The sequence below is a fragment of the Euprymna scolopes genome, chromosome 45, assembly GCF_053919585.1.
Source record: "Euprymna scolopes isolate OS-2025 chromosome 45, ASM5391958v1, whole genome shotgun sequence".
Lineage (NCBI taxonomy): Eukaryota > Metazoa > Mollusca > Cephalopoda > Sepiida > Sepiolidae > Euprymna > Euprymna scolopes.
The window spans coordinates 57,684,324-57,704,597 of record NC_136526.1 but is presented as its reverse complement, the minus strand read 5'-3'; the positions used below and the strand labels follow the sequence as shown (position 1 = coordinate 57,704,597).

General features: G+C 29.3%; 1 protein-coding gene across 1 annotated transcript in view; it reads left to right on the top strand.

Annotated features, from left to right (window-relative positions):
- LOC145269733 (uncharacterized) overlaps positions 1–20,274 on the top strand; it is an 88,571-nt gene that overhangs the window by 28,271 nt on the left and 40,026 nt on the right. Inside the window, exon 2 of the mRNA XM_080125456.1 lies at positions 5,155–5,319. Coding sequence (XP_079981582.1) covers positions 5,313–5,319 — 7 coding nt within the window. The 5' untranslated portion in view covers positions 5,155–5,312. The remainder of the gene's footprint in view (positions 1–5,154; positions 5,320–20,274) is intronic.

Below are 20,274 nucleotides of genomic sequence, written 5' to 3'. Positions count from 1 at the left end.
ATTTTATATAGCTCTTTTCATAATTCAAACGGTTTTTAGCATATTTTATATAGCTCTTTTCATAATTCAAACGGTTTTTAGCATATTGTATATAGCTCTTTTCATAATTCAAACGGTTTTTAGCATATTTTATATAGCTCTTTTCATGATTCAAACGGTTTTTAGCATATTTTATATAGCTCTTTTCATGATTCAAACGGTTTTTAGCATATTTTATATATATTCTCATAACTTTTGAACTACTGATGGTATTTGCATAATTTAAACGGTTTTAAGCATCTTTTATATAGCTCTTTTCATAATTCAAACGGTTTTTAGCATATTTTATATATATTCTCATAACTTTTGAACTACTGATGGTATTTGCATAATTCAAACGGTTTTTAGCATATTTTATATAGCTCTTTTCATAATTCAAACGGTTTTTAGCATATTTTATATAGCTCTTTTCATAATTCAAACGGTTTTTAGCATATTGTATATAGCTCTTTTAATAATTCAAATGGTTTTTAGCATATTTTATATAGCTCTTTTCATAATTCAAACGGTTTTTAGCATATTTTATATAGCTCTTTTCATAATTCAAACGGTTTTTTGCATATTTTATATAGCTCTTTTCATAATTCAAACGGTTTTTAGCATATTGTATATAGCTCTTTTCATAATTCAAACGGTTTTTAGCATATTTTATATAGCTCTTTTCATTATTCAAACGGTTTTTAGCATATTTTATATAGCTCTTTTCATAATTCAAACGGTTTTTAGCATATTTTATATAGCTCTTTTCATAATTCAAACGGTTTTTAGCATATTGTATATAGCTCTTTTCATAATTCAAACGGTTTTTAGCATATTTTATATAGCTCTTTTCATGATTCAAACGGTTTTTAGCATATTTTATATAGCTCTTTTCATGATTCAAACGGTTTTTAGCATATTTTATATATATTCTCATAACTTTTGAACTACTGATGGTATTTGCATAATTTAAACGGTTTTAAGCATCTTTTATATAGCTCTTTTCATAATTCAAACGGTTTTTAGCATCTTTTATATAGCTCTTTTCATAATTCAAACGGTTTTTAGCATATTTTATATATATTCTCATAACTTTTGAACTACTGATGGTATTTGCATAATTCAAACGGTTTTTAGCATATTTTATATAGCTCTTTTCATAATTCAAACGGTTTTTAGCATATTTTATATATATTCTCATAACTTTTGAACTATTGATGGTATTTGCATAATTCAAACGGTTTTTAGCATCTTTTATATAGCTCTTTTCATAATTCAAACGGTTTTTAGCATATTTTATATATATTCTCATAACTTTTGAACTACTGATGGTATTTGCATAATTTAAACGGTTTTAAGCATCTTTTATATAGCTCTTTTCATAATTCAAACGGTTTTTAGCATATTTTATATATATTCTCATAACTTTTGAACTACTGATGGTATTTGCATAATTCAAACGGTTTTTAGCATATTTTATATAGCTCTTTTCATAATTCAAACGGTTTTTAGCATATTTTATATAGCTCTTTTCATAATTCAAACGGTTTTTAGCATATTGTATATAGCTCTTTTAATAATTCAAATGGTTTTTAGCATATTTTATATAGCTCTTTTCATAATTCAAACGGTTTTTAGCATATTTTATATAGCTCTTTTCATAATTCAAACGGTTTTTAGCATATTTTATATAGCTCTTTTCATAATTCAAACGGTTTTTAGCATATTTTATATAGCTCTTTTCATAATTCAAACGGTTTTTTGCATATTTTATATAGCTCTTTTCATAATTCAAACGGTTTTTAGCATATTGTATATAGCTCTTTTCATAATTCAAACGGTTTTTAGCATATTTTATATAGCTCTTTTCATTATTCAAACGGTTTTTAGCATATTTTATATAGCTCTTTTCATAATTCAAACGGTTTTTAGCATATTTTATATAGCTCTTTTCATAATTCAAACGGTTTTTAGCATATTGTATATAGCTCTTTTCATAATTCAAACGGTTTTTAGCATATTTTATATAGCTCTTTTCATGATTCAAACGGTTTTTAGCATATTTTATATAGCTCTTTTCATGATTCAAACGGTTTTTAGCATATTTTATATATATTCTCATAACTTTTGAACTACTGATGGTATTTGCATAATTTAAACGGTTTTAAGCATCTTTTATATAGCTCTTTTCATAATTCAAACGGTTTTTAGCATCTTTTATATAGCTCTTTTCATAATTCAAACGGTTTTTAGCATATTTTATATATATTCTCATAACTTTTGAACTACTGATGGTATTTGCATAATTCAAACGGTTTTTAGCATATTTTATATAGCTCTTTTCATAATTCAAACGGTTTTTAGCATATTTTATATATATTCTCATAACTTTTGAACTATTGATGGTATTTGCATAATTCAAACGGTTTTTAGCATCTTTTATATAGCTCTTTTCATAATTCAAACGGTTTTTAGCATATTTTATATATATTCTCATAACTTTTGAACTACTGATGGTATTTGCATAATTTAAACGGTTTTAAGCATCTTTTATATAGCTCTTTTCATAATTCAAACGGTTTTTAGCATATTTTATATATATTCTCATAACTTTTGAACTACTGATGGTATTTGCATAATTCAAACGGTTTTTAGCATCTTTTATATAGCTCTTTTCATAATTCAAACGGTTTTTAGCATATTTTATATATATTCTCATAACTTTTGAACTATTGATGGTATTTGCATAATTCAAACAGTTTTTAGCATCTTTTATATAGCTCTTTTCATAATTCAAACGGTTTGTAGCATATTTTATATATATTCTCATAACTTTTGAACTACTGATGGTATTTGCATAATTTAAACGGTTTTTAACATATTTTATATAGCTCTTTTCATAATTCAAACGGTTTTTAGCATATTTTATATATATTCTCATAACTTTTGAACTACTGATGGTATTTGCATAATTTAAACGGTTTTAAGCATCTTTTATATAGCTCTTTTCATAATTCAAACGGTTTTTAGCATATTTTATATATATTCTCATAACTTTTGAACTACTGATGGTATTTGCATAATTTAAACGGTTTTAAGCATCTTTTATATAGCTCTTTTCATAATTCAAACGGTTTTTAGCATATTTTATATATATTCTCATAACTTTTGAACTACTGATGGTATTTGCATAATTCAAACGGTTTTTAGCATCTTTTATATAGCTCTTTTCATAATTCAAACGGTTTTTAGCATATTTTATATAGCTCTTTTCATAATTCAAACGGTTTTTAGCATATTTTATATATATTCTCATAACTTTTGAACTATTGATGGTATTTGCATAATTCAAACGGTTTTTAGCATCTTTTATATAGCTCTTTTCATAATTCAAACGGTTTTTAGCATATTTTATATAGCTCTTTTCATAATTCAAACGGTTTTTAGCATATTTTATATATATTCTCATAACTTTTGAACTACTGATGGTATTTGCATAATTCAAACGGTTTTTAGCATCTTTTATATAGCTCTTTTCATAATTCAAACGGTTTTTAGCATAGTTTATATAGCACTTTTCATAATTCAAACGGTTTTTAGCATATTTTATATATATTCTCATAACTTTTGAACTATTGATGGTATTTGCATAATTCAAACGGTTTGTAGCATCTTTTATATAGCTCTTTTCATAATTCAAACGGTTTTTAGCATATTTTATATATATTCTCATAACTTTTGAACTATTGATGGTATTTGCATAATTCAAACGGTGTTTAGCATCTTTTATATAGCTCTTTTCATAATTCAAACGGTTTTTAGCATATTTTATATATATTCTCATAACTTTTGAACTATTGATGGTATTTGCATAATTCAAACGGTTTTTAGCATATTTTATATAGCTCTTTTCAGGCGAGTTGATAAAATAACAATTATCTAAAAAGAAAACACCAAGTTGTAATGCTACTTAGATGTTCATTTGTTTTTTCCTCATGCTTGTTATAAAGCATGATGTCATCAGCAAATATACCCATCTCGGAGACAATTTTATCAGGGAGGTCATTTATAAATATTAGGTATAATAAAGGTCCAAGGATCGACCCCTGATGTACACCCAATATTATTTTAAATAAAATTCTATATTACTATTATTATTGGATTACAATTTTATTTTTCTATTATTATTTTAATACTATTTCATAATACTATTATTATTTTAAATAAAATTATATATTACTATTACTTTTTTAATACAATTATATATGACTAGTATTATTTTAATACCATTTAATATTATTATTATTATTATTATTATTATTATTATACAACTTCATAGTGCCATTATCATTTTAATACAATTTCATATTACTTTTATGATTTTAAATAAAATTTCATATTACAATTATATTAAATACAATCTCATATTACTATTATTATTTTAATACAATTATATATGACTAGTATTATTTTAATACAATTATATATGACTAGTATTATTTTAATACAATTATATATTACTATTATTATTAATACAATTATATATGACTAGTATTATTTTAATACAATTATATATGACTATTATTATTAATACAATTATATATGACTATTATTATTAATACAATTATATATGACTAGTATTTTAATACACTTATATATGACTAGTATTATTTTAATACAATTATATATGACTATTATTATTTTAATACAATTATATATTACTATTATTATTTTAATACAATTATATATGACTATTATTATTTTAATACAATTATATATGACTAGTATTATTTTAATACAATTATATATGACTATTATTTTAATACAATTATATATGACTATTATTATTAATACAATTATATATGACTAGTATTATCATTAATACAATTATATATGACTATTATTTTAATACGATTATATATGACTATTATTATTTTAATACAATTATATATGACTATTATTATTTTAATACAATTATATATGACTAGTATTATTTTAATACAATTATATATGATTAGTATTATTTTAATACAATTATATATGGTTAGTATTATTTTGATACTATTATATTATTATTATTTTAATATAATTATATATGACTATTATTATTTTAATACAATTTCATATTTGTTGCAGATTAAAATCTATATGGATGCAATCAACAAGCAATAATAAGAAAGGAGTCTTGAGTATATAACAATTAATTTTGCCTCCTTTGAATAAAACTTTGAACAACCCACATTACCAACCCTAATCTATATGACCAATCCTTGCAACTTTTTCCAGGATCTATAATGACTGGTTGGTTTTGAATTTTACCTTAAACATATACATACATTTAACTATACACATGTAATGATTATTAAAAAAAAACATTTGCGCAAAGTCAGTATTTTGTAAAGGATTCCAGCATCAACAAATGGAGGAGCAATATATCTGATGTTAGAATATAGAAATAACGAAACAGTAAAAATTTAATATATTTTTCATCAGAAGTTCATGAAGTATAGAAATAATTGTCTTTGCATGAATTTGAAAACTACAAATTCCACTGATGTACAGCTAGCCCATCTTTGTATAGGGTGTGTTGTGGCATTATTAGAAAGGTCAATGCGACGGAAAAGAAAGATAGAAGAATGATTTGCAAATATAGAGATAACGTAATCAGTTGGTTCTAAGTGCTGGTGAATAAGGTGGATAAGAGACTATTTTTACTTTATTGATTTTTTTGTAATGTTCTTTGGTCAAGCATTATTTGCAAACAGATTGGTTGATCCATATTCAATAATGGTTATGCTTCTTCATTATTTGCAAACAGATTGGTTGATCCATATTCAGTAATGCTTCTTCATTATTTGCAAACAGATTGGTTGATCCATATTCAATAATGGTTATGCTTCTTCATTATTTGCAAACAGATTGGTTGATCCATATTCAATAATGGTTATGCTTCTTCATTATTTGCAAACAGATTGGTTGATCCATATTCAATAATGGTTATGCTTCTTCATTATTTGCAAACAGATTGGTTGATCCATATTCAGTAATGCTTCTTCATTATTTGCAAACAGATTGGTTGATCCATATTCAGTAATGGTTATGCTTCTTCATTATTTGCAAACAGATTGGTTGATCCATATTCAGTAATGCTTCTTCATTATTTGCAAACAGATTGGTTGATCCATATTCAATAATGGTTATGCTTCTTCATTATTTGCAAACAGATTGGTTGATCCATATTCAATAATGGTTATGCTTCTTCATTATTTGCAAACAGATTGGTTGATCCATATTCAGTAATGCTTCTTCATTATTTGCAAACAGATTGGTTGATCCATATTCAATAATGGTTATGCTTCTTCATTATTTGCAAACAGATTGGTTTATCCATATTCAATAATGGTTATGCTTCTTCATTATTTGCAAACAGATTGGTTGATCCATATTCAGTAATGCTTCTTCATTATTTGCAAACAGATTGGTTGATCCATATTCAATAATGGTTATGCTTCTTCATTATTTGCAAACAGATTGGTTGATCCATATTCAATAATGGTTATGCTTCTTCATTATTTGCAAACAGATTGGTTGATCCATATTCAATAATGCTTCTTCATTATTTGCAAACAGATTGGTTGATCCATATTCAATAATGGTTATGCTTCTTCATTATTTGCAAACAGATTGGTTTATCCATATTCAATAATGGTTATGCTTCTTCATTATTTGCAAACAGATTGGTTGATCCATATTCAATAATGGTTATGCTTCTTCATTATTTGCAAACAGATTGGTTGATCCATATTCAGTAATGCTTCTTCATTATTTGCAAACAGATTGGTTGATCCATATTCAGTAATGCTTCTTCATTATTTGCAAACAGATTGGTTGATCCATATTCAATAATGGTTATGCTTCTTCATTATTTGCAAACAGATTGGTTGATCCATATTCAATAATGGTTATGCTTCTTCATTATTTGCAAACAGATTGGTTGATCCATATTCAATAATGGTTATGCTTCTTCATTATTTGCAAACAGATTGGTTGATCCATATTCAATAATGGTTATGCTTCTTCATTATTTGCAAACAGATTGGTTGATCCATATTCAATAATGGTTATGCTTCTTCATTATTTGCAAACAGATTGGTTGATCCATATTCAATAATGGTTATGCTTCTTCATTATTTGCAAACAGATTGGTTGATCCATATTCAATAATGGTTATGCTTCTTCATTATTTGCAAACAGATTGGTTGATCCATATTCAGTAATGCTTCTTCATTATTTGCAAATAGATTGGTTGATCCATATTCAGTAATGGTTATGCTTCTTCATTATTTGCAAACAGATTGGTTGATCCATATTCAGTAATGCTTCTTCATTATTTGCAAACAGATTGGTTGATCCATATTCAGTAATGCTTCTTCATTATTTGCAAACAGATTGGTTGATCCATATTCAATAATGGTTATGCTTCTTCATTATTTGCAAACAGATTGGTTGATCCATATTCAATAATGGTTATGCTTCTTCATTATTTGCAAACAGATTGGTTGATCCATATTCAATAATGGTTATGCTTCTTCATTATTTGCAAACAGATTGGTTTATCCATATTCAATAATGGTTATGCTTCTTCATTATTTGCAAACAGATTGGTTGATCCATATTCAATAATGGTTATGCTTCTTCATTATTTGCAAACAGATTGGTTGATCCATATTCAATAATGGTTATGCTTCTTCATTATTTGCAAACAGATTGGTTGATCCATATTCAGTAATGCTTCTTCATTATTTGCAAACAGATTGGTTGATCCATATTCAGTAATGGTTCTTCATTATTTGCAAACAGATTGGTTGATCCATAGTCAGTAATGTTTCTTCATTCCATCTAATCAGGTGATGTGTCCCATTTCCTGTGAAAGGTGTAAATTGTATTTGAAAGTTCACATGGGGAAAACCTTTCACTCGAAGACAGTTTAAGAATTCAGCTTCAAATTAAACCAGTTTTGAAAAGACAAAAACACAGTAGCAACTAGACTCCCGAAAAAGAATCTCAAAAACTATCTGGCAAATATACCTGGTGAAGCAAGTGCAAGAGAGATTCAAACAATGGCACTTAAAGGGATGGTCTGAATCTTAAAAAGTCTCGGTTGGAATATCTTAGTGTGGAGGATGGTTAGCTGTAATAAACTGATACAAAAATTTAAAAAAAAATATTTCTTTAAATCTTGAAAAGAAAAACTAAAGACATTCAAGGATTTGCTGTAACTCTAGAAATTTAATGGAATACTCGAAAGACTGAATACATTAAAAAATGGGGTTTAGTTAACTTCAACTCGCTCTCTAAGTTTAACTGTTTACCTAATAACGAGTGTAGGACTTAATGTTGAAATATGAAGTTTGCAATGACAGATGCAAAAAACATGCCAGAAAGTAGAAAAACAAGCATCAAATTTGAGAATTTGTAAAAAAAAAATATTTGAGAATGTAAAAAAAGAATTTGAGAATTTGTAAAAAAAAAATTTGAGAATTTGTAAAAACAAAAATTGAGAATTATTAAAAAAAATATTTGAGAATTTAAAAAAAAAAAAATTTGAGAATTATTAAAAAAAAATTTGAGAATTTGTAAAAAAAATTTGAGAATTTGTAAAAAAAAATTGAGAATTTGTAAAAAAAACAAATTGAGAATTATTAAAAAAAATATTTGAGAATTTTTGAAAAAAAACAATTTGAGAATTATTAAAAAAAATTTGAGAATTTGTAAAAAAAATTTGAGAATTTGTAAAAAAAATTTGAGAATTCGTAAAAAAAAAATTGAGAATTTGTAAAAAAAAATTGAGAATTTGTAAAAAAAACAAATTGAGAATTTGTAAAAAAAACAAATTGAGAATTATTATTAAAAAAAATTTGACAATTTGTAAAAAAAAAATTGGAGAATTTGTAAAAAAAAAAAAATTGGAGAATTTGTAAAAAAAATTGAGAATTTGTAAAAAAAAATTGAGGATTAGTAAAAAAAAAATTTGAGAATTTGTAAAAAGGTGAGAGTTAAACCTGTTATCAAATCATTAAATTTTTATAAAATTTTCCAACTAAAAATGTCTATCGCCAAACCGGAAGTAGCAAAGGTTTAAATTAAGGCTAGTCAATCGAAAAGAGGGGATGACTTTCAAAAATATCGGTGAAAAAAGCGACCCCTCCTTGTAGAAAAGTGCTCAGTTGAGCGTGAAAGAATTAATGTTTTTTGCCAAATTGTTGATATTTATTATCTGAAGGGTTGTGCTGCAAAACGATACTGATCTCGTGAAAATCCATCGCCTCTGTCGAAAGTTTTAAGCAGACATACATACAAACATACATTTAGACAGGTGAGATTTATATATTAGATTATAAAAACAGTCTATGCAGATCGATCAACATTTGAACATTTTCATATTCCAATGAATCGTAACATGAGAACTTTTCAAAATTAATAAAATGTACAAAATAGATGTTTTCTAAAATTTTCAAATGAATTCTCTTATGACCCGTACAAATGTTTCAGAGAAACATGGAACTAAACACACACAAAAAAAAATTTCTTCACAAATGCTCAATCCATTCGTAGAGCTTTTATGAAATTATAAAACATTCTAAGGATCGATGAATTGAAAAAAAAAACAATGCATATAAAATACAATAAATAAATCAACAACGTAAAAAATAGATGTTTTATAAAACTCCAAATGAAAATGAACAATCAAAGCCTATGACTTAAATCTCTTACAATCAGTGAATACGTGCAGATATTTCCACAGAATATGGGAGAAAATACAGTAGAAAAATCTTTTTCTTGTCACGTTTGTGGCGCTGCTTTTTCCCACCGATCCAATCTGCGCAGGCATGTGCAGGTGCATACCGGCAACAAGCTGTTTGCCTGCGAAGTGTGCCACACGTCGTTCTCGCAGAAAAGCAACATGAAAATGCACATGAGGACACACAGTGGAGAGAAACCGTTCAGCTGCAGCATGTGCGAATCAACGTTCTCCCAGAAGGGCAGTCTCAAAACACACATGAGGATCCACACTGGAGAAAAACCATACTCTTGTAAAACATGTGGTTCGTCATTTGCTCATCTGTCGAGCTTCAAAGTCCACATGTTGATACACGGCGGCATGAAGCCGTTCTTATGCGAGCTGTGCGGCTCGGGTTTCTTAAGCAAATCGCACCTAACTGTTCACATGCGAATCCATTCTGGTCAGAAACCATTCGCCTGCGAGATGTGTGGAGCTGCATTTTCTGACAAGTCTGTCCTGAAAAGTCACCTGCGTGTCCATACAGGGCAGAAACCATTCACATGCGGTGTTTGCGCTGCAAGCTTTTCACATGGCTCGCACTTGAAAATGCATATGCATGTGCACTCGGGTGCTCGGCCTTTTGTGTGCGAGACATGTGAGGCAGCGTTTTCGCGTAAATCTTACTTGAAAATTCATGTGAGAACACACACGGGTGAAAAGCCGTTTTCATGTGGACAGTGTTCAATTTCATTTTCAAATAAAACCAGTTTGAGAAGACATGCACAAAAACACCACAAAATGTAAACATATATATGTATATGTATGTATATGTACATTTATAGACACAACAAAAGGTAAATATGTGTGTATGCATATATATATAATGTCTAAATAAATATAAATATAATGTGTAAATAAATATATAATGTATAAATATTTACATAAAAAGTATGTATGTATAAACATTATATATATATGTATATGTATATATATGTACATTTATAGACACGACAAAAGGTAAATATATGTGTATGCATATATATATAATGTATAAATAAATATAAATATAATGTGTAAATAAATATATAATGTATAAATATTTACATAAAAAGTATATATGTATAAACATTATATATATATGTATATGTATATATATGTACATTTATAGACACGACAAAAGGTAAATATATGTGTATGCATATATATATAATGTATAAATAAATATAAATATAATGTGTAAATAAATATATAATGTATAAATATTTACATAAAAAGTATATATGTATAAACATTATATATATATGTATATGTATATATATGTACATTTATAGACACGACAAAAGGTAAATATGTGTGTATGCATATATATATAATGTATAAATAAATATAAATATAATGTGTAAATAAATATATAATGTATAAATATTTACATAAAAAGTATATATGTATAAACATTATATATATATGTATATGTATATATATGTACATTTATAGACACGACAAAAGGTAAATATATGTGTATGCATATATATAATGTATAAATAAATATAAATATAATGTGTAAATAAATATATAATGTATAAATATTTACATAAAAAGTATATATGTATAAACATTATATATATATGCATATTTATATATATATATATGTACATTTATAGACACGACAAAAGGTAAATATGTGTGTATGCATATATATATAATGTCTAAATAAATATAAATATAATGTGTAAATAAATATATAATGTATAAATATTTACATAAAAAGTATATATGTATAAGCATTATATATATGTATATGTATATATATGTACATTTATAGACACGACAAAAGGTAAATATGTGTGTATGCATATATATATAATGTATAAACAAATATAAATATAATGTGTAAATAAATATATAATGTATAAATATTTACATAAAAAGTATATATGTATAAGCATTATATATATATGTATATGTATATATATGTACATTTATAGACACGACAAAAGGTAAATATGTGTGTATGCATATATATATATATACAATGTATAAATAAATATAAATATAATGTGTAAATAAATATATAATGTATAAATATTTACATTAAAAGTATATATGTATAAACATATATATATGTATGTATGTACATTTATAGACACGACAAAAGGTAAATATGTGTGTATGCATATATATATAATGTAATAATGTATAAATATAATGTGTAAATAAATATAAATATAATGTGTAAATAAATATAAATATAATGTGCAAATAAATATAAATATAATGTGTAAATAAATATAAATATAATGTGTAAATAAATATATAATGTATAAATATTTATATAAAAAGTATATACATATAAACATTATATATATATGTATATATAATATGTATATATATTTATATATAATATAAGTAATTTGCTGTGGCTCAGTTTATTTAAATTGAAATGCAAACAACAAAGAAAATGCACGTTTCTTATATGTTTATTTTCTTAATACATGTGGATACGCAATTTTTTTGCGTGTTCTATTTCCTGTACAGAAGTAGACATTGTCTGATTTGCTGACTGTAGAACATGCAACATATACTTGTCCATGTGAAAAGCAATTAGGATGTAGATGTAAGTCACACAATTGTAAAACATGTCCCTGAGCCTTGTTAACGGTTATGTCAAACCCCAATCGAATTGTGAAGTGCAATATGTTAAAATAGTATGTCTGTTACAATCATTCCATGTACGTTTGCTGATGCCCATTCTTCCTGAGGTTGATCGAGGGAAAAATACAAGGGCTTAATTTTACTATGGACATGTATCTGAGCATGCACTGGAAAATCTCGTGAATTAAAAAATTGCTGATTTTTTTTTTTCATAAAAGTATAGTGTTTTATCAATAATAAATCGATAGAAAAAAATAAACTGTTTAAAGAATAAACCAAAAAAGGTAAGTGGGTGACTGCAGATAATTCAGAAAGGAGAAAAGAATGTGAAAAATTTGTAGATAAGTTGTAAAAAAGCGAATCGGTGGAAAACCTGTTGTATTTTTTATTCAAATAAATATTTTTTATTTTTGCACAGACTTTTGAAGAAAAAAATTTCTTTCAAATATGATACATAATATTTATAAACATTTTTGGAGTTCATTCGTTATTGTAGCTCAATTCAGTAATTGAAATATTGATTTTTAAGTGAAACCAATGGTATCTACTGAATTGCCATGTCGCAGTAATGAAAATGTCCAAAAAGTACAAAAAAAAACGATAAAGTAGAAATTAATTATTAAAGAAAATAGTTTTCAAAGAAATTAGAAATTTTAGCTATTTATCTTGTGTTTACGTCACATGTCACGTGACAAAACAAACATAGCCGAAATATTTTTGCATTAAATCATGGAAGGCCGAAATAATTGTGATATGGCAATTAGGTAGATAACATTGCTTATGGTTGAAATTGACAAAAAAATGTAATTAGTTATAATTTTCTTTTTTTTTAAATTAAAAATGAACTTTTCGGCTGTCAGATTTTGCAATAATAACGAAGAAGCACGCTTTTTTACTGACCGGCTTGTATGATAAACATATATATTTTTTTTATTTTTGTCTTTTCCAAGTTTTGGGGCGGATTATTAGCCCATTGCAAACTGACAGATCCAAACCAAAATTAAAAAGATTTCATGATTTTTAAAGGATGCTCAGTTTCTAATACAAAATAAATAGATCCTTCTTATTAGAAACATGAGACGAAAATTATTGTCTGTATAGGTGGGAGAGGTTAATTTTTTTCTTTTGTATTACACTATATCGCTATTTTTTTTTAATGTATCATCTCCCGTTTTATTTATAACATATCATCTCCCATTTTATTTTAAACATATCATCTCCCATTTTATTTTAAATGTATCGTCTCCCATTTTATTTTAAACGTATTATCTCCCATTTTATTTTAAACTAGCGGGGGTACCCGGCGTTGCCCGGGTGTTTGTAGGCGTGTGTGTGGTCGAGCGGGTGTGGGGGGTGTTAATGAAAACATAAGAATAAGCGAAGTACCAAGTTGATCTTAAATATTGTATAATCAATCCATTATATTATCATTTTCAGTCCCCCACCCCTAATTTCTGGCTCCCATCTTATCTCGCAATTACTTATAACGTCACCAACTAACTTCGGAAGAACCCCCCCCCCATCCGATTTTGTTTTATATCATAAGTTGCTTAAAACGTGATTAGTTAAAGTTCAGAATAAAATCACGCTTTCTCTTAACGGTTAATTCAAAAAAAAAAAAAAAAAAAAAAAAATCTTCTGAACGCTATTAAAAGTTAAATTCTTCACTAGTTTGGAGACGGAATGCGTTGTTGTGATAAGTGATTTTTTTCTCTACTAATTCGCACTTTTTATTTTAAGATTCAAATATTAATAACTACATTTTATTTCAGTATTTAATTTATGTATTTCTGTTGTATTAAATGCTAGCTTCTTTTTTTTTTTTTTTTTTTTCTTTCTCGTCCATAAATGTTTATCTACCAAGTTGATCTTAAATATTGTATTATCAATCCATTATATTATCATTTTCAGTCCCCCACCCCTAATTTCTGGCTCCCATCTTATCTCGCAATTACTTATAACGTCACCAACTAACTTCGGAAGAACCCCCCCCCCCATCCGATTTTGTTTTATATCATAAGTTGCTTAAAACGTGATTAGTTAAAGTTCAGAATAAAATCACGCTTTCTCTTAACGGTTAATTAAAAAAAAAAAAAAAAAAAAAAATCTTCTGAACGCTATTAAAAGTTAAATTCTTCACTAGTTTGGAGACGGAATGCGTTGTTGTGATAAGTGATTTTTTTCTCTACTAATTCGCACTTTTTATTTTAAGATTCAAATATTAATAACTACATTTTATTTCAGTATTTAATTTATGTATTTTTGTTGTATTAAATGCTAGCTTCTTTTTTTTTTTTTTTTTCTCGTCCATAAATGTTTATTTATCTACCGAGTTGATTGCAAAAATAGATTACCTAATTGTACTCATTTTTAGTTCGTGGGAGGGGAATCTATCACCATACTTTCCCTTAAACAGGTCCGTTGGACTTTTATTAAGTACAATACTTAATAGTTATTTTTTATTTTTTATTTATTTATTTATTTATTTTATTTTTATTTTTTTTAATGGAGAGTAGAAAACGCATTGTGGATGCGTTATCGGCAGCTCCTGTTACTCTCGCTTCTTCTTATTTGTCCCTCAGTCCTCATTTTTTAAATGAGTGATTTTTCTGACAAAGGGAGAAGAAAAAGCTGTTTTCTAGGTTGGCAGTATTTTTGCGTGAACAGTTGGCAGAGTTGGTGGAAATTTTCTGTTTCTATGTCTATCCTTGTAGCCATGTCACTAGTAAGGGTGCTGGAGGTAAACATTTTGTCTGGGCTGACGTTATCCGCCTGATAGTCAGGGACCCGAACCTTGGATTAACCACTAAGGAGGCTGTCCTATCAGCAGGTGCAAAGTACTGGGGCTGCCGTATTGCCATTTGGTGAATGGAATCTGGACCATGCAGTAGCTTCTGGTGGGGCCTCTCGATGCCATACTAGTGGGTAATTGTTACGGCTTTACCTTATCATGTGGTACAAAAAAAAAAAAAAATTCTTCGTTTCTTTTTCTCTCTTAGTTTCCCCTCTCTGTCCTGCTCTAAGTAAATCTGTCGACCTAGTCCACAAATTCCAAAATTTCATCATGACAAGTTTCAAGAAAAAATACACGATTAAACCCGGTTCTCCAACTTCCAACGTAGACCCCTACTACCATGTCTCCTTCTCCAACATCAGGGGTCTACGTTCTAACCTTCCAGAGGTTGAAACCCAATTACAGGAGACTAAACCAGACCTTTTATTTTTAAGTGAAACTGGCATTGGACAGGCTATTTCCCTAGATGAGTTTGCAATTACAGGATACTCTAACTTAACTTCTAAATCTGACCCCCAAGATCGCCATGGGCATGGAATATGTGCCTATATTAAAGATAGCTTTCCATGTGGGAGGGACATCTCCAGGGAAGATCCTAACTTACCCTATATGTGCTTCCGGGTTGCTTTAGCTCACACTACTGCATTTATATTTACTCTCTATCGCCCCCACAACAGCGGAGTTACTATCTTTCAAAGCATATCTGAGAAAATTGACCAAGTCCTTTCTACTTATCCTTCAGCTAACATTCACGTATGTGGAGACTTCAATGTTCACAACGTCGAATGGTTGACCCACTCAAACAAGACCGATGATGAGGGGAGGTTCTGTCATGATTTCTCCATTGCCTATGACCTCACTCAGATTGTTCAGGAACCTACCCGTGTGCCCGATAATGACGGCCAATATGCGAGCCTACTAGACCTTTTTCTCACAACTTGCCCTGAACTATGTTCAGTTTCTGTTCTGTCGCCTCTTGGATCTTCCGACCACTCTGTTGTATCAATTAAGATAAAAATGAAATGTAATAAGTCCCCAGACGTACCACTTCATCGTACAGTATATCGATACACTAAGGCTGACTGGGATAGCTTCCGTACATTTATATCTGATCTACCTCTGCATTCCATGTTTAAAAAGGATGTGTCCTCTATAGTATTAGACCTAACTGAATGGTTAATTGTAGGTATTGACCATTTCATACCCTCTAAAAAGTTTCAGCAAAAACCTAACAGCCAGCCATGGTTCTCTCCAGAATGTGCTGCTGCCATTGCGCACAGAAATCACTTTTTCCACTGCTTCAAACGTAATAGATGTATGGAAACTAAAGCCGTTTTCAGGACTGCCAGCAACCATTGTAAGAAAGTAATAAAGAACGCAAGAGAGTTGTATGCTCAATCTGTTAAGTCCAAAGTAGCTGAGCAGCGGCTTGGTTCCCACCAGTTTTGGCAAATAGCAAACAGAATCCTGAACAGAAGCGTGTGCTCCATCCCAACTATTATCAATGGACCTGAGGTAATCTCGTCAGCATCAGACAAAGCCAAACTCTTTGTCAAGAACTTTGCAGCTAATTCTACCCTTTGCGACCAAGACCGCCAACCCCCAATATTTCCTCCTGTATCAGAAAACACGCTATGTGATATACGTATATCTGTACGTGATGTTGCCAAGCTAATCAAAAACCTTGATTCCAGTAAAGCAACTGGCCCTGATGGTATTCCAATTATAGTACTCAAAAAACTTCAACCTGAACTAGCGCCCATACTTACAAAACTGTTTAAACGTTGTCTTAAGGAGAATAGTTTCCCATCTCCCTGGAAAATCTCATCAGTATGCCCTGTATTTAAGAATTCAGGTGATCGCTCATCCCCCTCTCAGTACAGGCCAATAAGTCTCCTGTGCGTCATGAGTAAGTTGCTAGAATCTGTGTTAAATACAGAAGTAATCAAACATCTCAACAAAAATAACCTTCTTAGTGACACTCAATATGGTTTCCGTTCTGCTAGATCTACAGCAGATGTCCTTACAGTTATATCGCATAGGATTAGCAAATCTCTCGACGGTGGCAATCTTTCTAGGGCAATTGCTCTTGACATATCTAAAGCCTTTGATAGGGTATGGCATAAAGGTTTACTTCATAAGATCGCTAGCTATGGTATAGCTGGAAAAGTCTTCTCAATTATTAAATCATTTCTTTCTGATAGGTTCTTAAGAGTAGTAGTTGAGGGGCAAAAATCAGAAGCTCACAGTATTAATGCCGGTGTCCCTCAGGGATCCATCCTCGGCCCAACTCTTTTCCTGATTTACATTAATGATCTTCCAAATCATATCCTTACATCATTTGTAGACATTTATGCTGACGACACTACCATTTATGGTACCACATCTAAGACAGTAAACGAGCAAGTACTCTCCAATTCTCTCTCCTCTGATCTTGAGCATGTAGTACAATGGGGAAAGGAGTGGCTGGTTACTTTTAATGCATCTAAAACCAAGCTTCTCTCTTTACATCATCAACATTCTAATCCACATTTGTCATCAATTGAAATGAATGGCTCTCGTCTTCAGGAGGCCTCAAGTTTTGACAAGCTTCTGGGCTTGACCATTACTCCTGATCTTAAATGGAACACGTATATCAAATCTGTTGCCAAGGCCGCTGGAAAAATGGTGGGATCTTTCTATCGATCCAGTAGATATCTCACTGCTGATGCTCTTCTCTATCTATATAAGAGCCAGGTACGTCCAAGGATGGAATACTGTTGCCACATCTGGGCAGGAGCTGCTAGAAAGGACTTGTCCTGCCTTGATAGAGTTCAAAATAGACTTCGTAGCCTCGTAGGAGATGTCCTTTTCTCCTCCTTACAACCTCTATCTCACAGAAGAGATGTTGCGAGTTTGTCTCTGATGTATCGTTATTTTCATGGAAAGTGTTCAACTGAGCTTCAATCTATGGTCCCCCCTCGCCAAACTTTCACAAGAAACACTCGTCTAGCTGTAAGCACTATCAGTAGTTTCCCCCACTCTTTATCTGTGCCTAAACCTAAACATAGATTCCATGAACAAAGCTTCTTTCTTAGAACTGCACGCCTGTGGAATTGTCTTCCGTTTTCCTGCTTTCCGGCTGACTACAATATGGTTGTGTTCAAGTCTAAAGTAAATAAATTCTTGATGAGCCGTTCCATATAAGTTATTAAATTTACCAAATTTTCATTACTAATGATTACTATATTGACCAACTTCTACTGTACACTCTTTAACCCTTATCCTTGAGTGGCCTCTGGGCCTTGATAATGTGGTGATGCCTTTGTAAAAAAAAAAAAAAAAAAAGTAAAAAAAAAACAGAAAAACGAACGTGAAAAATGGCTTAAATAACTCTGCTTCAATATTAAAATTTAAAAAATTGAAAAAAAAAATACATCTCACACCATGATTCGAACTTAAAACGTTTAGATAATGAGGCCATGCACTAAGCAACTGAGGTAAGATGACGTCGCCGAAATTGTGTCGCTTTTTCAAATATTTAAAGTAAATCAGGTTACGACGTCATATGATGCATGCGTAAAAGCGAACTCGTCATGAGAGGACGGTTTTTGTTGACCCCCACCCCTGTAGAAAACTACTGATTTCAGGGTGAAGGAATTAACGTTTTTGGCCAATTTTTCGATATTTGTCGAGTGAAGGTTGGAAGTTTAAAATGATACAGATCTGGCGAAAATCCGTGACCCGTGTGGAAAGTTTTTGAGACATACAAACACGCGTACATACATACAAACAAACACACATACATACATACATACATACAAACACACATTTTCGCTTTTATATATATAGATGTATCGTCTTCCATTTTATTTTAAACGTATCGTCTCCGATTTTATTTTCAACATATCGTCTCCCATTTCACTCAATCCAGCTTATTTCCCACTTTTAATTTTTTAACTTTTGATTATAAACATCAAAAATTTTTTTTTAGAGACGGCCATGAGAGACAGTCCCGTTTTGCTTACTTATAAAATTTGATTTTCTTAGTTAAAAATAAAACTATTTGACCAATTGAAGTGAATTTATGGAATATGACATATTTGTTCTGTGACGAATACGTACATCTGGAAGATTTGTGTTTTTTTGTTTTGTTTTTTTTTTTAAATTAAGTTGAATTTTGGACTTGCACCTAAATTTTATGTGAGGAACGTTTATAAACTATTTAGTATTACGCATGTCATCTTGAGAAAAAACATGCTTCAAATGCGTAAACATACAACAATAATCGAGATTTTAACAAAAAGAAAACAGGAAGCACGTTTTACTATAAACAACGAACTGGAAAAATGGTCAAGAAACGGGTATATAACAAATAACTGTTACCAAAGGCAAGATAAATTACTCTTATCTGGATGAGATTTTGGTGTTATGTTTATTTTAACGCGTTTATTTCATTTAAAATAAGTAGGGCCAAGTCTTATGTAAGAATGAGATAAAAAAAAATAGCCGACATCAGACGGTCAGCTAGGGAGGCTCGATAATCGCTCAAAATCGAAAATTAAACAAAATACTGGTAAAAAGAAATCCATTCAATAAATGTAACGAACTGTGCGAAGATATAACGTTCTACCAGTATAATCTAGGTAGATCGAAAAGTAACTTATCTTGCCTTTGGTAACATGTATTTGTTTGTGGACCATCGTTTTCACTTTTGTCTTTTTTTATGAAATCGCGTCTATATTTACACATTTCGGTGCTTCTAGAGAAAGAGATGACAGACCGATTTTTTTAATGTTATTTTAAGCAAAAACAATATGACATGTCGAAAATAGTAATATATCCAAAAATTGCGAAAATTTATTAGGAAGAACGACTGCTATCGTGATTCTAGTAAAAAAAAAAGGTTATTCACTATAGGGTACATAAGTTTGACGCCATTACTATGTAATCTAAAATATGCGTTCCGAGTTATGCCCCCCCCCTGTGTGTGAGATCTTTGCCGTCTACTTTAAAACATCTATGAAAACCATAACTATAAAAAAAA